Source organism: Agrilus planipennis, unplaced genomic scaffold (genome assembly GCF_000699045.2).
Source record: "Agrilus planipennis isolate EAB-ADULT unplaced genomic scaffold, Apla_2.0 scaffold18, whole genome shotgun sequence".
Classification (NCBI taxonomy): Eukaryota; Metazoa; Arthropoda; class Insecta; order Coleoptera; family Buprestidae; genus Agrilus; species Agrilus planipennis.
The window spans coordinates 177,023-194,367 of NW_020438920.1; the positions used below are offsets into that span (position 1 = coordinate 177,023).

Sequence of the window (17,345 nt, forward strand, 5' to 3'; positions counted from 1 at the left end):
TCGCATTTCCCTAAAACTAGAACAACCCACATCCTTAACTATTCGCGAAAAGTAATCTAATCTAAGTCGACCTCTACCCCTCTTACTCCCGTTTCTGTGTCTAATATGTCTCTGACTAGACCTTCATGCCTGAGAACGTGTCCTACCAACCTATCTCGTTGTATACAACCCATTTTTCGTCCCCAGTGATGATGCGCTTCAAAAACGGATCATTTTCGTGACGTTTGAGAAGCGAATAGCAGACGTCAATGCGGCGACACAGATTTCTCTCTGTGAGAACATGGAGAACCCATACATCGAGCTTCGAGGATAATTCCAGGCCTTTCAAGTGGTCATAAACTGTTGAATTTGATAAATTTAACCTCAATCCGATCTCACGTGTTGTTATTCGCCGGTTCACATCAACTAATGCCTTTATCGCGTCTTTATCAGCTTCAACCGGCCTTCCCGAACGTGGTGCATCTTCGACATCAAAATTGCCGGATCGAAATTTAGCGAACCAGTTCTGGCACTGGCGTACTGTCAACACACCTTCTCCATACACATCAGTCAATTTCTTTCTGGCTTGAACAGCATTTTTACCCTTTCTGTAGTAAAACCGTAAGAGATGTCGAAAATGCTGCTTATCGCTCTCCATATTTAAAAGGGCACCAACCAAAAACTACTGAGTAGAATTAATTGGAATTTTTCACACACAAGCCTTGCTATATGCGCTCTCAAAGCATATAAAAATTATACGGCTTAAATGTGAATTTGGGTGCAAAAGAATACAGTTAAATCGTCTGTCGGGAAAAAACGAAATGACTTTCCGAACAACCCTATACAATACTTGATTTTTCATTACTGGTCCCGGTTTGGGCCAATCGTCCACTCCTACATGGGGGCACGAAGGTTATGAGCGCTATTTCTGGAGGGTATGACAATTGTAAGAGATGATACCTCGCTTATTTATTCTTTTAAAATTCTCTATAAAATAATAAAACGACTTACCTTCATCATGTTTTTTTTTTTGGACAAGTGATCAGTAATTTATCGAAGCTGGCAGACGTGGATTGCGATTTCGGACTTATTTGCTCTCATCAGCACTCCACAGGCAGGCTTGATAACTTACTGACCAAACTGTAGATGTTCCACATAATAACTAGACGTATCAGGTTTTTTTTCCTTTCCACCCTATTAAACAAGAAAAGAAAACTCAAAAATTAATTACAGTGTAAACATTTATTTACAGACGAGACGAATGTACAAGGACAATATCACAAGCTTAACTTACTCTAAGATCGATAAATAAAAATGTATACTATGTTTCTCGCAAAAACACTCGGTATAAAGACATAGAAAAAGGAGGCAGAACGCAAACAAGATATTCTAAAAAGAAAATGCTTGTTCGGCTAAAGATGGCACAATAGATAAATAGGTAGTTGTTAAAGACGATACCACGTAAAATCGCCTATTTCCATTTAACATCCGGTAAATTCATACCATTACCACGGTAACAGTCAATTATATCAGAATAGGTACTTGATTTTAATTGGCTATGAATTACTGAGAACAATGTGAGAGAAACAACTCTGACAGGCCGTTGTTGTTTTTTCTCAGATACTAACAACGAAAGCAATGTGATAATGGCTATCTCACAAGTAGAATTGAAACGGAAATCGATATTACTTTCCCAAGCCGTTCAAAATCAATATCAAAAAGTGGAGCTGGTAAAATTAATTATTGTAAATGTGTAAACTCAACTGATAGCAAAGTCTATTTACATCTCTCCTATGAAATATATAGGTACATAAATTGTATGCAAACGAATTAATTTAAGGCACTTTATACAGTTTTCTCTTATTATTAGTAGTAGTACTCGTCGTTAGTCGATAGTCTTATTATTTATTTTATATATATATATAAATCGTTATTTATGTATTTCGAACAGGCTTCGATACGAAGCAAACTTATATTATTATATGTATGTATAACAATGATAAGGAACTGTAATATGAGATGATTAGGTGGGTCATGTAATTGGCCAGATAGATAATAATCAAAGTTCAGGAGCTCCCAAGAGAAGTAGGAAATCATGGTAAATTACTCTTAATTAACTGTAATATTAATATACACAATGATGATAAAAAAGAAAGTGGCAGTGAATCAGTCGAAACTCCCTTAAAACCTTTCCTACAATACAGTCTCACCCCCCACCCTATAATGGTGTACCCTGGGTTTCCTTTGGGAATGCGGTCTCGAAGAATGCCTGCTGCTAGCTGTACTGATAGCCGAAGGAGGAGGCACAGCAGGTCTAGGATTCGGACCGTACCTCATAACCTGCACCTGCTGGCATTTGACAGGCAACTGTTTCCTAGGACCCATCCTCCTAAACACACCCTTCCAGGCCGTTATGCTTTTCGAAGCCCATATCCAGAAGACCGTGCTAACCCCAACGAACAAACTCATCAAGTATTTCAACAGAAACACCCAGAGAAGCGGTTTCTCCAACCCTTTTGACCAAACCAGATGATTATTGTACTCGTAGCAAATTGAAGCGAATACGCACGCGGTCGGGAGGACGTAGAGTGAACACAGGGCTCCTAGAAGATCACTGTCTTTTCTTGGGGTGGCACCGGTTAATGGCGCGGCAGCTAGGGGACGTGGTTTGCGAATCACAAGGATACAGCCGAATATTAACAGGGCTACACCAGCCGTTAAATAAAGCAGCTGCGGTACTAAAACGAGAGCGAGAAGAGTTGTAGGATCCTTGTTCCCAACGTAACAGGTACCTGAAACAAGACAAAGAAAAGTTGAAGAAGTTGCTTCTTTAATAGCCTATGTATAAAGAATCGTTACATTAACCCTTAGCACTCCGTTGTCGTCGCTGAGGCGACTTTGTATTATAAGCTTCTACTCCGTTGTCGCCGCAGCAGCGACATATAATAGAAACATTGTTTTTATTTTAAATATAGATATATAANTTTTTTATAACAAAGCAATTTTTAATATTCTACGGCTGCGCGCTCGCGCCATTAAAAATAGCCTGAAGTAGCCGTAAGGCCATAGGAAAAATGAGTCGGATTTGTTGATACGTCATATTAAAAATTGTTCGGAGTGCAAAGGGTTAATAGAATTTCTGGAATATAATTGTCCAAGTGATGTTGGCCCTGGTGTTCAAAATACAGAATTTGTGGATTTATGTCGTAATAAAGACACACCTTTTCGAAAATATTTTGATTTTGGGTTTATCTAAATGTAATACAATAATTTTATTTTAACTAGTCAGGAGCAAAAGCCACGGCTGTCCTTATACTAGCAAAACCAAAATTAAAACCAAGGCCAAACGAACAAGACCAAGACTAAAACCAAGATCGAATACGCAAGACTAAACGTAAAATTATTACTTCCGGTGGATTTATGAGTTAAATTATCTGAACCAACTTTAATGTACTTTTCCTGAAACAAAACAATTTTCAGTGAGTGACGTATTTTACGAACGACCCCTTAGAAATAAGTTTCATTTTCTCGTGTTTCTCTGAAATAAACGCCGTTTTATAAAGTTTTTCTATTTTATTACAAAAAATTGTCAAAAACAAACAAATTTTTTACCCCCCTCATGTTCGTTATAAGCGAGATCGGCTGTATTTTGTTAGTTGGGTCAGTTTCACTGGAATGGTCTGGGCACCTTTAAAATAGCCATGATAAATTCTAAAAGTGTCAAAAAGTTTCACATATTACAATCGATTGTGAATTTCTGTGACACAAAAAATCCTTTTTTGTAGTTAATTGGGTGATTGTAAATGATTAGCATAGATTTAACAAACATTTTTTAAAAATTAATTATCTACAAAATAGATTTCAGGATAAACGATTTATCGGAAATCGTTTATGAATTCTGATTATATCAACGAAAATGTTTGTGGTGATTGTTTATTTTTCAAGAAAGAACGAAAAATACTGCTGTTGTTGTTGTCATTTTCACTATAAGATTACGTGTGATTACACTAGAGGACATTGAAGTGTATGTACTCAGCACCAATGGAGAGGATTTTTACCATTTTCTCCCGCAGGAATGTAAAGAAAATGAATGCCATTTCTTCCAAATAATACAAAATACAAGAAATTGTGGACTAAAGCAATAAGACGGCTAAAATTAATCAAATCGTAACATTTACAGTATTATTACTGTGACTTGTAACAGAAAACCATTCAAAATTTTCATCAAAAATTACACATATTGAGGGGTTTTACTAACCTTTCTACAAGGTCTACATTTCTGTCACTACATGATACGCATTTCCTTTTCAATTCTGACTTAAGTTGGTTTAATTTCCATGTGCAATACATTGCGCAGGTAGAAAAGTATAAATCAGATTCTTTAATAATAAATTGCTTAACCGACTTTACCTCAAACGGAATTCAAATGTAAATAGATCATACGTATGGCGCCCTCTATTGATACAATCTTCGCTATTATACGAATACGGCAATAAATACTTAATATAACGAGATGTTGTTATACGATATAATGAACTAAGCCATGTGGTTTTCATTATACAATAAAAAAAAAAAACAATTTAGAAGCACCCTAACGAGGTCTGACCAACTACCAAAATATATTTTCGGGGCGGTGAATTCAAAAGACAGTGCCGATGCGCGCTTGCTGGTAATCTCGCGGTCCGCGGACTCAGACCCTTTGTATATCACGTGTGGTGACAGGACGGCCGCCAACTCGATTTTCGGCTCGTTAATTTTCCTGCCTCTTTCTTGGCCATGCTCGTCGTTTGTTTTAAAAGAGGGTCGTGACTTGAACCAGCAGAGTGCAACCGAAAACCCAGACTGACGCACAGCATGGTACACTTTTAGGTACCTAATCGGACCATCTTCGTCTCTTCGCTTTGTCTGTATTGGCGAAACAATAGGCACGAGATAGAAATCTGGATGCATTCGTAGACCAGTGGTCGATCGTCTGGATCCGATGGGATTCAAAATCTGCAGCCGCGCTCGCCATCCAAACTCGTCCTTGCACAGTAAAAATTATTGTAGAACCAAACAGTGCTTATACTAACGTAATTTATCGGGTTGTTCGGAAAGTTATTTCGTTTTTTCCCGACAAAGGATTTAATTGTATTCTTTTGCACCCAACTTCACATTTAAGCCGTATAATTTTTATATGCTTTGAGAGCTCATATAGCAAGGCTTGTGTGTGAAAAATTCCAATTAATTCTACGCAGTAGTTTTTGGTTGGTGCCCTTTTAAATATGGAGAGCGATAAGCAGCATTTTCGACATATCTTACTGTTTTACTACAGAAAGGGTAAAAATGCTGTTCAAGCCAGAAAGAAATTGACTGATGTGTATGGAGAAGGTGTGTTGACAGTACGCCAGTGCCAGAACTGGTTCGCTAAATTTCGATCCGGCAATTTTGATGTCGAAGATGCACCACGTTCGGGAAGGCCGGTTGAAGCTGATAAAGACGCGATAAAGGCATTAGTTGATGTGAACCGGCGAATAACAACACGTGAGATCGGATTGAGGTTAAATTTATCAAATTCAACAGTTTATGACCACTTGAAAGGCCTGGGATTATCCTCGAAGCTCGATGTATGGGTTCCCCATGTTCTCACAGAGAGAAATCTGTGTCGCCGCATTGACGTCTGCGATTCGCTTCTCAAACGTCACGAAAATGATCCGTTTTTGAAGCGCATCATCACTGGGGACGAAAAATGGGTTGTATACAACAACGTCAAACGCAAGAGGTCATGGAGCAAAAAAGATGAACCGGCTCAAACCATTTCCAAAGCCGATATTCACCAAAAAAAGGTGATGCTGTCTGTTTGGTGGGATTTTAAAGGAATCGTTTTTTTTTAGCTTTTACCGGATAACACAACGATTAATTCGGAAGTCTACTGTCATCAGCTGGACAAACTGAATGATGCACTTCAACAGAAAAGGTCAGAACTAATCAACAGGAAAGGTGTAGTGTTTCACCAAGACAACGCGAGACCTCACACAAGTTTGGTCACTCGCCAAAAGCTTTTACAGCTTGAATGGGATACAATGCTACACCCACCATATTCTCCAGACCTGGCACCATCGGATTATTATTTGTTCCGGTCACTCCAAAATTTTTTAGACGGTAAAACCTTCACCTCAAATGAGGAGGTCAAAAACCTCCTCGATCAGTTTTTTGCCAGCAAAGACCAAAAATTTTATGAGCGTGGAATTATGCTACTACCAGAAAGATGGCAAAAGGTGTTGGACCAGAACGGTCAATATATAATTTAATAAAGTATTTGTTTATTATACGAAAACTGTCTTTCATTTCCACAAAAAAAAAAACGAAATGACTCCGAATAACCTTATAGTTGTATTTTTTTTAAATAAAATGCATTGACTAATAACCAAACACCAGAAAACTTCAACTTTATTTCGAAAAGACGAATGCTTTCGAAACGCTTGCACCATACAAAGTTGCAGAGGAATCACAAATCAAAACAAATACAAACGCAAATGCAATACATACGAGGTATGTTTAAAAAGTATCGCGAATTTTTAATTTCCGCGAGTTACGTATGTTCGATTTTCGATTTTTTTATGGCGTTATATACTCATATGTATTTATGCCGACAAGTTCAGCTATGAAATATTATTCTGAAAATTCATTTTTGAATTTTATACCCACTACACGCTACCTCAAATTAATGAGGGAAAAAGTTTTGCTGTTGTGTCACACCCCCGTCGTGAATCGAACCCGGGACCTTTGGCTTTACGCGCCAATGTTCTGACCACTAAACTACGAGAGGTGACAATAGCAACCACGACCAACCGACCTACAAGGTTAACGATCGGTCGTACTAATGTGACTATATATACTGAATATACTATGATTAAACACATACAATTGAGACATCTTCTCGAAATGAGTTAGTTTAATATGAAATATTATTCGGAAAATCCATTTTTGAATTTTATACCCACTACACGCTACCTCAAAAATGAATTTTCAGAATAATATTTCATATTAAACTAACTCACTTCGAAAAGATGTCTAAATTGTATGTAGGTATGTTGAATATTCAGTTAATTTTTGACAGCTGCTTTGCTTGCACGTACTTTGGCTCGTCTTCGATTTTTGCCTATTCCAAAAAATGGATCAAAGAAACTGTATCAAATTTTGTGTGAACAACAAAATCAAGTGCTCGGACGCATTCCGAATGTTGACTATGATATGTGGTAAAGCTTCTTCGGACCGAACCAACGTTTATTGGTGGTACAATATATTTTCAGAGGGCCGAGAAGATTTGAACAACGGAGAGCGTACCGAACGCCTGAGCACGTCAACAACAGAGAAAACATTGATGAAATGAAGAAAATAGTATTGGTCAATCGTCTAATCACCGTTAGAGAAGTTGCTGAGGACCTAAACATATCGATTGGCTTCTGCCATTCGATTTTTACAAATGATTTAGGCATGAGACGGGTTGTCGCGAAATTCGTACCAAAACTGCTCAATTTCGACCAACAACGGCATCGCATTAACATTGCTAAGGAGCCGTTGGACTCTGTCCGCAACAACCCAAATTTGCTCCAGAGGATCATATAACTGGTGACAAATCATGGGTTTATGGTTATGACGTGGAAACCAAAGCTCAATCATCCTGTGCGTAATTCGCTACACATCATCTCGTTAGCTCAGGATGAACCAATGAACTAGTATTGTCAAATTAAAGACCCTTGTTGCGTTAAAGCTTTGTATTTTCCAAAACACAACACTATGTACAAAAACTTAATGTATAAAACCTTAACCTACACATAACCTTGTTTATGTGCAGATTTCCCAAAATTATATTCCTTGAATTACAAACCCGATACGAGAGCGCCTACTCGTCATGAAAGAAGCAAAAGTACTTCTCTTTCTNGCGTTAAAGCTTTGTATTTTCCAAAACACAACACTATGTACAAAAACTTAATGTATAAAACCTTAACCTACACATAACCTTGTTTATGTGCAGATTTCCCAAAATTATATTCCTTGAATTACAAACCCGATACGAGAGCGCCTACTCGTCATGAAAGAAGCAAAAGTACTTCTCTTTCTGAAATTCTTTTCGAAAAACTGCCTGCCTCCTCCTTGAACCTTTTTTTATTGCCACTTGTTTTCAAGTTTCGATATGCCTGCATATAACCCATAAAGTCCCAAAAAGAAAGTTAGCAGGTATAATCGCAGCCCTTCTAAATGTATATTTTGCAAAAAGTAGCAGTTACATAGTTTTAAATTATTTTTTCTAGGAAATCTGAACACATCCCAATGGAAGCTGCCGCACGAGCTAAGATCGAAAAAAGCGCGTCAAGCTAGATCGAATGTGAAGGTTTTGTTTACAGTTTTCATAGATTGCAAGGGCGTGGTGCATCATGAGTTCTTGAATACACATCATCTTCATCTCTAACACCCTTAGTAGTAAATTTGCTGATGGTTCTAATCCACTAATTTCGCTTTCTGCATTAAAATAACTTTATGGTTGGCTAAGAATAGATATTAACTATACTTTTAACTTTAAGAATAAAACATTATAAAAAATAAGGAATAAAATTAAACATTTCTTCCATATATACAATAAAAGCATCAGCTAATAGACACAGAAGTTACAAAATCTAGGCCATATTAGTTACCCATATTATGAATTTTTTGAGAAATTGACTGATGTCACTGTTACCAATATAGATAATTGGTTACATTTTGGTACACTTTACTGTTCACATTTAATGGAAAGGCCAGGATTTTGTAAAACGACCACACGGTGTGATTCCAAAAATAACTTGTTTAATAGGTGCCTATCTGTTGCAAAAAACAAGTCATGCAGCATACATCAACATCACATATCGCGTAATCTAGGTCAGTGTCCGTATTTCTCAACAAACGTTACAGAAGCAGAAGTTTTACCTTTTACGGAAGTTTGAGTCACACAAAATTTGTTTAAGAGGTCACACAAATGAACATAGGACACTAGGGATTGGTAATTAATATAAGAATCAAATTTTATTAGTGTAAATTACGTAGGACAATTGCACCCAGGTAGACTCCAGGCAAAAGAATATTTGTACTCGGCTAGTACATAGGTATAAATTTCACCTGTAAATATATACTCGTAATCCCAATATGAGTAGGTACATTTATGCTCAAGGGGTATTTTATCAAATTAGATTTAATAACAAATCGGTACATTTACACATAACATACGGATATATTCATTATTGGCATTAAGCAAAGATTTGTATAAAAGATATTTTATTTGTGAAATTATTTTTAATACACATACATTCATTTTACAAATTCTCCAAAACAGTTTGACATAATTTTAAGATACTGAATTGTTGCATCATGAGTTCTTGACACAGAGTAGAATGGTCAATAAGGAATATTATATGTAAATTATGCGCAATTTGCGCAAAGCAATCCGCCAGAAACACCCGAATTTGTGGAAGAACAAAAATTGGCTTTTGCACCACGATAACGCCCCTGCTCACACATCGTTGCTTGTGCGCGAATTTTTGGTCAAAAGCAACACTCTAATAATGCCACAGCCAGCGTGATCCCCAGAACTGCTCCCTCTTGTTCCCGAAACTAAAGAGGTCCATGAAAAGACGCTACGCTGCGATTGAGAAGGTATAAGACGGCATTGAAGGAGGAGCTGAACAAGATCACAAAAAATGATCTTTTGAAGTGCTTCGAGGATTGAAAAAAATCGGTTGTCTGTAAAGTCGGTTTACTGACGATAGTTGAACGTGACAACGTCATAAGAAAATACTGATGGAATGGTTTCATTTGTTAAAAGAAAATTTTAATTTTATTTGTTTAATAGATATTTTGTATGGATATAGAGAAGGAGGTAAATGGAAATGTATTATTGTATAGCAGCTGTCCACGCGGACGCATCGCTCACTCAAGTAGGAGAGAGACAGATGTCGAACGCTGCCGAACGCGGAGGCCGATTGTGCCTCTTTGTCGCTCGTTCCGCGCTCTCGCTTGCACTTCAAGCCTTAAATGGAACGCCTCAGAGCGAGGTAACGCCGCATTAGTCATGTTTTTTCGTGCGTGCTGCCGGCTCAATCGAATTATAAGACGTTGTCACGTCAAAACCGTTGGCACAAGTGTATAATATCTTTACTTTGTAGGGAACAAACTAGATATTCATGAATAAATAAATAATTTTTGGACAAACACAAAATTCACGATGCATTTTGAACAGACGTAGTACTTTACCTGCCCGAGTGCAGTTGTCCATCGCTAATACACATAAATTGATTTCTTTTGCATCTTTCATGGTTTGATTTGGGAAATTCGAGAGTTGTGAATAAATTGTATCCGTTATTTAAATGTCCCTTTCCTTTCGAACCGTTTCACTTCTGTCTGCATTTTTTTTCTAGATTATTGTTCGCAAATAGTTAAGGATGTGAGATGTTCTAGTTTTAGGGAAATGCGAAGATTATCTCAGAATAGGAGAGTAGAGGTGCGTGTCCAACCAACCTTAAGACTGGTAATAATAAAATTATCCCTAAATTTTGAATACATAATAGTAGTAAACTAAATAAATATTATGAGTATGAAACACCTAGATATTTAATAGGGGTTAATATCAAATACTAATGTGAAAATTCATTTTAATTTTTTCCCACTATAAGCTATCTCAGATTAATGAGGGAAAAATTGTTGCTGTTGTTACACCCTCGCCGGGAATCGAACCTTCATTAACCTGAGGTAGTTTATAGTGGGAAAAAATTTAAATGAATTTTCACATTAGTATTTGATATTTATCCCGATTAAATGTTGAGGTGTTTCATATACATATATAGGGTGTCCCAGTTATAATAACACCCTGTATAGTATTAATATAATTACATTGGTTCGACAGATCTGTGACCTAATAAGTACGGTTTGTAGGTGTGGCTGTTGTCACCTCTCGTAGCTTAGTGGTCAGACGATTGGTTTGTAAAGTGAGAGGTCCCGGGTTCGATTCCCGGCGAGGGTATGACAACAGCAACAAATTTTCCCTCATTAACCTGAGGGTTTATAATGGGGAAAAAAATAAAATGAATTTTCACATTAATTTAAACTTTCAAAGGTGTATTCTCGATGAAACATTTTCAATAATAAAGGAAAAAGAAAGGAAAAGATGTTTCAACAAAACTGTTTATTCCTTGGCAATTGTTTCGACCTCTAAAAGGTCATTTTCAAGAGTACAATAGTAACGAAGTATTCCTTTATTATTTCACATTAATATTAAAGGTCCAACTGGACCAGAGTTCTTCTAAAATGTTGATTCTTCTTAAAACGGTTATACAGTGAACAAAATACATAAAAAAAAATAGTTTGAATCACCCTAGCGGATATATATTTGTAACCCCCGGGCTCTTTCCCTCAATCATGAATACTTATGTACATATTTTGGTTTCTATTATTATTAGATGTTGAGCATTGAGATACGTCATGATTATTTTACTTAGTGCAAATTTTTATCATCTTGAACGTCATTAATTACTTATTATTGTAATTTTCCTGTCCGTTTTACTTCTTTCCTATTTTATGTCTTACGCCGAATTCTCATAATCGTAAAGCAGCACGGTGTATAGTTGGTTGGCTCGAACTTTTACGACCTTTCTGCTTTTATACATTTATAAACGAGCTTCGTGGGTGCTTTGGCGACGGCCAGTTATTGTAAAATTTGTTTACACGCGAATGCGGGGGCTAGCGAGTGCACATTCCATCACGACAACATCGTTACAACAACTAAAACAATACCACTCTCCCATAGAAATGCACGACGAACATTAACCATGACAATAAAAAAAAGAAAAAAAAAACAAAAACAAGAGCAACAACAAGAACAAGGGATATTGTTTAGTTATTAGATTACTGAGTCCAGACGAAAGTCATTTGTTTACTGTGTTGCTACCAATATCGCTTCGCCAATTTTCTTCGGGGCTGATAAAACGGTCGCGAAAACGACAACGCTTTCGTACAGCTTTTAAAGCAAATCAATCGAACTATTTTACGCCTATTATGAAACGGAAATTAAATTTACTGCAAGTCACATACATAAAATACGACTGTAATGAATTAATTGGAGATATACTTCGTTTACTTTCTGTAGCGATGTGACCTTCAGTTTTACCGGCGCAAAGTAGAAAAGAACAGCACTAGGCCGGAAAAGGAAGGAGACAACTCTCGACCAAACTCTTAACCGGTGATGGGCGTATAATCCCTACAGTACTGCACGGAAAAATTGACTATTTTATCCACTACAATTGCATTGCTCAAATGTGCTGTTATTGGTACCATTTACTACTGAAAATATCAACGAGATCTTTATTTATATTTGAAGACATATTAAAGGCTTTAACGCTTGTTTTCGACTCACACTACGATTCATGATTGAACAAAACTTTTGGCAAGTACTGTATGAAAAAGTATGTTTAATGTACAAGAGTCGAGAGTATAATGAGCTTTTTTCTCCCTACCTACGATTTTACCAGCGCACATCCAAGACATTGGAAGGGGCACATCGCTAGAGAAAGTAAATGAAGTATACATTTAATATGTACCGTCTGCATGCCATATCGCTAACTAAATTTTAAAACTGTCGGTCGAAACAAAATTAACGTAACGTCTAGTATTTCACGTTTACTTCACAATAAAAATTTGAACTTTGTTTGTTTTAGTTAGGATGAATAAATAGTATGATATTCAGCACTAGTTGAGCTAGTCCAATGTAAAAATGAGATATTACTGTTCTAGCATTGGCCTATACGATCCAAGAAAACCATACAAAAGATTGAACAAAGGCAGGCGACGAAGGAATCGACCAGTATCCTTCCGAACACTAAACCCTGATTTAGAACAGTGATTCCCAATATGGTTTAATCGACCCTTAGGGGCAGATTTCGAATTATAAAGAGGTTATGTTGGCGAAAAAAAAATTGAGGATGTGTGGGATGTAAACGGGAGTGACCGAGAATGAATCCTACTTAAGACTGTTTAGACACACACTCCCAGTTCTTCCTATCATAAGTGACCTAAACCTAAATCGCTAACTATTTGAGGACTGTAATCTAATCTAGGTCTAACCTCTGAACTCCTGTTTCGCTTATTAATATATCTCTGATTAACCGCCCATGTCACCCAAGGTATTTCGCCAATTTCTTATTGGCTTCCATAGCTTCGATCCTCTGAACTCCTACTTTTTGTAATACAGTAGAACCTTGATAACTTAAACCCCAATAACGTAATAACCTCTATAAATTCATAAAATGTTGTGTTCCCTTCCCCTAGGAGTCCAAAAACTTAAAATAAAAACCCTCTATAACTTAAACAAATAATTTGGGCATCGCACCTCAGTAAGCAGTGAAAAGTGGTTTGAATCGGAAGAAAGTCTTCCATGTGAAAGATGCTGAATTTCCTAATTTAGAGAAATGCTTGTTTACATGGTTTAAAAAGTGTAGAAATAAAAACATTAGTGTTAATGGACCTATACTAAAGGGAAAATCTGAAGAATTTGCTATGTTACTGGAAATTCATAATTTTAAAGCTTAAACTTAAACCCTTAGTAAGTAAAAACCTCAATAACTCAAATTATTTTACGTTTCCTTTGGTGTTTATCTTATCGAGGTTCTACTGTATATCCTCATTTCTAACCTTTTCTAACCACACTACACTAGAGCGGCCGCCTACCAAACATGACACCCGGATAAGCTGAAACTTCGCGTTTGGTTCTATAAAGCATGTAGGTCACAATTCAAAGATTATGAGATTTCTTCACAATGAAGAATAAACTCCTGAAACCGGAAGGGTTAACAAAATCCACAAGCATCTTTCCTGGAGTCACTGCTAGCAGTCTCCAAAATATGCCTCTTCCAAGATGTTAGCTAGAGTTTGCGCCGGGATTACGTTAGTCAAAAAAGGAAACCGAATACAAAAAAATATTCTGACGAATACAGAAAATGCGCCGTTCTGAGAAACACTTATTATTACTATGGTCATATCTGAAGAAAATAGTTTTTATAAACCAGAGACAGCTAATGGCGTTTTGGAGAAAATATACACTATAAATGGGTTTCAGGTTTGTAATATCTTCATTTTTGTGTAATGTGGTTTTCGTACAGTTGCCTCAAAATAAATTTATAACTGCGGAGAGTATTTCATCAATACCATGCTCAATGAGGTACATTGCTGCTAATAAGGAAACGAGGTGATTGTTGTTTGGTGTTGTGTTATTTTGTATATTACTGTACATATTTCTTAAGTAGTTTTTCTGAATATTTTATTTTATTAGGTCTATAGTTTCGGATAAATTCGAAGTAGTTGCTACCAACAATAACTTTATGATATTGACGGAAATACCGAATTTATTGGGGTTCGGTATTTCACAGAAGACAACACCAGTAAGGTCAGTTACCTACACCAAAAGATGCCTAAATCAATCAAAAAACCCAATTTATAATAAAAAACCAACATTTCTTATATGTACAACAACCAAATTGATTATACAATTTATTAATGCAAATAGTGTTAGCTAGTAAGTGTAAATAGTAAATTAAGTGTAATATAGTGTAAATAAAAAACATTAATTAAGGAAAATACAGTGCATTTCATTCGAAGTGGTAATAACCAAAAGAACGACAGGCGGGATACCGCCACATCCGACAAGTGTCAAATTTTCATTTGACTTATAACTGTTTTTAAGAAGTAAACATTGCTTTCCTTGATAAGTGGCATTTCTGTAATTTCACTCGAGGTCTCAGCATTCCTAAATTGCAAAATCAGCGAAGTATATTCATATTCGAAATTTGAGCAGCTCCAGATTGCTCAATTCAGTTTGATCATATCGCAAACTGAGTACCCACTTATTTAGAAGAAGATGCCAATTCGGCATATGAGTGTAATATATATGTGTATGAAACTTGCTCCCCTCTGTAATCACGCAACCGAGACGTACGCCACTGCTTGCCACTCCTTCGATAAAAAAAGGAAGCATGCACTTCTTATTAACGATATAAACGAGGCGTGTATTCGGAGATCCTCTCTGACTCGCTCACTCCGCAAACTCTCGGTCTGGTTATGTACATATATTGCGATCGTTGATTACGATTTCCACCAGCCTATAAATCCATTACCATTTCAGCGTGTTGGAAAGTTAAAGGAATGAATTGCCTCTGTCAATTAAACGAGAAAATTAAACTCGCGCTCTCAATCGGACAGTTCGGCGACCGTGAAGATTCCATCTTTCCATTAGAAAACCCGTCATAATGGTAGCTCTTTCGCATAAAGAATCGCTCACGCTCACTATCGGTTGATAACGACTTGATGTGGCGTTACTTCAACGAAAAATGGTAATACGTTCCAGAACAACCTTTTAATTGTTTGTTATAATGTCTGTTAACTTACAAAGGCTACAAGGTGTGCTCAGGAAACGGCAGGACTACTGGAATTACAATTTTATTTCAATAGGTACAACTTATTCTTATTTGTTACCTTTCAACGTATTGGCCTCACACCAATCCAATTTTCGGAACGTTTCTTTTGGAATGATCTTTATCTGTACAAATGTAATCAATGTTTTCGACTGAGTCAAATTGCGGATCTTCTCGGAATCGATTTCAATTTTGGAAAGGGGAAAGTCTGCAGGAGCCATCTATTATATAGGGTGACTGAAGTATCATCACCGTTCAGCTCTGGTTCCGTTAAAACTAAGGTCTTTATTACTGCATGTCTTATCATCTCTTAACATTTACATAAATATCCTTTTAATCCCCTCAAACTGAATTCGTAATAAACTGCTTTGCCGCTGCAGCCATCATCATCATCATCATCATAAGGTCTCAGTCCTAAGACTGGCTGAATACTCCACTCTTTCTTATCCTGAGCTAATCTTCGCATTTCCCTAAAACTAGAACATTCCATATCTTTAACTATTTGCGAACAGTAGCCTAATCTAGGTCTATCTCTACTTCTCTTACCTCCTCTTTCTGCCTCTACTATATCTTTGATTAGACCTTCATGCATGAGAAAGTGTCCTAGCACCCTATCTCGTCTATTTCTTATTGACTTCCATACAGTCCTCTGTACTCTTATTCTTTCTAATACCTTTTCATTTCTAACCTTCTCTATCCATGGTATCCTCATTATGCTGCAGCAATATTATCAAATATTAACACTGCCCTTACGGCACCTTACTCTCTCACCAGAGTAACCACTGTCCTTACGGCATCTTACTCTCTCACCAGAGTAACCAACCGCCCTTAAGGCGCTTTACACATCCTTACACGCTGACTGCCACTTCACCACTGACTTTAACTTAGAAGCCCTCTTCGAACGGGCCTCTTTGGTTTCATTCTACATATATGTCATTAATATTTGGTTAGCCCAAATAGTAAATAAATGCCGAATAAATAACTTTCCTACACATGGTTTGACATTTTTCGATATTACTTCTTAAAATTCACTTTTGTACATATATCATTAAGGCGCGTTTACGTGGCATTTCAATGTAGGGATCTCAACATTTAATATGAATGAAGACACCAAAAAAACACAATAGAGCATCATATGTATTAGGGATATAATTATGGTGTTATGGAATCATTATAGGTAGTTTCATACAAATTGTATTTCTTATTTACGCATATCACGTTATAATATCCTAACACCCGGCTCCTCCACCATTATGTAAAATAAATAGAAAACGACTAATGAGACAGAGGAAAGATGAGGGCTCCTACGGAAGAACTTAAATCGAAATCGAAATCGAAAAAAAAGGTGTAAATATTGGATGTCCATTACCGGTTTTTAACTTTTAAACTAAATGGGATATCAGCCAAGTAAGTTTGGTCCAGTATCCGACAACCAAGTCTACTTTTATCAATACTGGACCAATTTCTAGTCAATCTTCAAGTGCCACCGTTTGGTACATAAATATTTCGCCAAGTTTGGTCCAGTATCCGACAACCAAGTCTACTTTTATCAATACTGGACCAATTTCTACTGAATCTTCAAGTGTCACCTATCGGTACATTAACGTTTCGCCAAGTTTGTTCCAATACCGGCCAGCCAAGTAGACGCATATCAATACTAGACCAATGTTGGACCAATCTTGAGGTGCCAGGATTCGGTACTTTGACATCTAGTCTCAATATTGGGCAACCAAGAATTGGCCAATCAATACCAATGCTATAGAAATGCGTTAGCGGAAGTTAGGGTGAGGGAAACGTGCACTTTTAATCAATGTTGCTTGTACAACACCACTTGAAAGAACAGAGAGAGAAAACGGAAGGAGAAAGAAGATACAGTTGTCAACAGAAGGACACGTA

The 17,345-nt window shown here is 36.9% G+C and overlaps 1 protein-coding gene across 1 annotated transcript in view; it reads right to left on the reverse strand.

The window, feature by feature from the left end:
- Nucleotides 1–1,155: 1,155 nt before the first annotated feature.
- Nucleotides 1,156–17,345, reverse strand: part of LOC108744150 (frizzled-4-like) — an 81,745-nt gene continuing 65,555 nt past the window's right edge. The window contains exon 4 of the mRNA XM_018479776.1: nucleotides 1,156–2,771. Within this exon, the coding sequence (XP_018335278.1) occupies nucleotides 2,173–2,771 (599 nt within the window). The 3' untranslated portion in view covers nucleotides 1,156–2,172. The remainder of the gene's footprint in view (nucleotides 2,772–17,345) is intronic.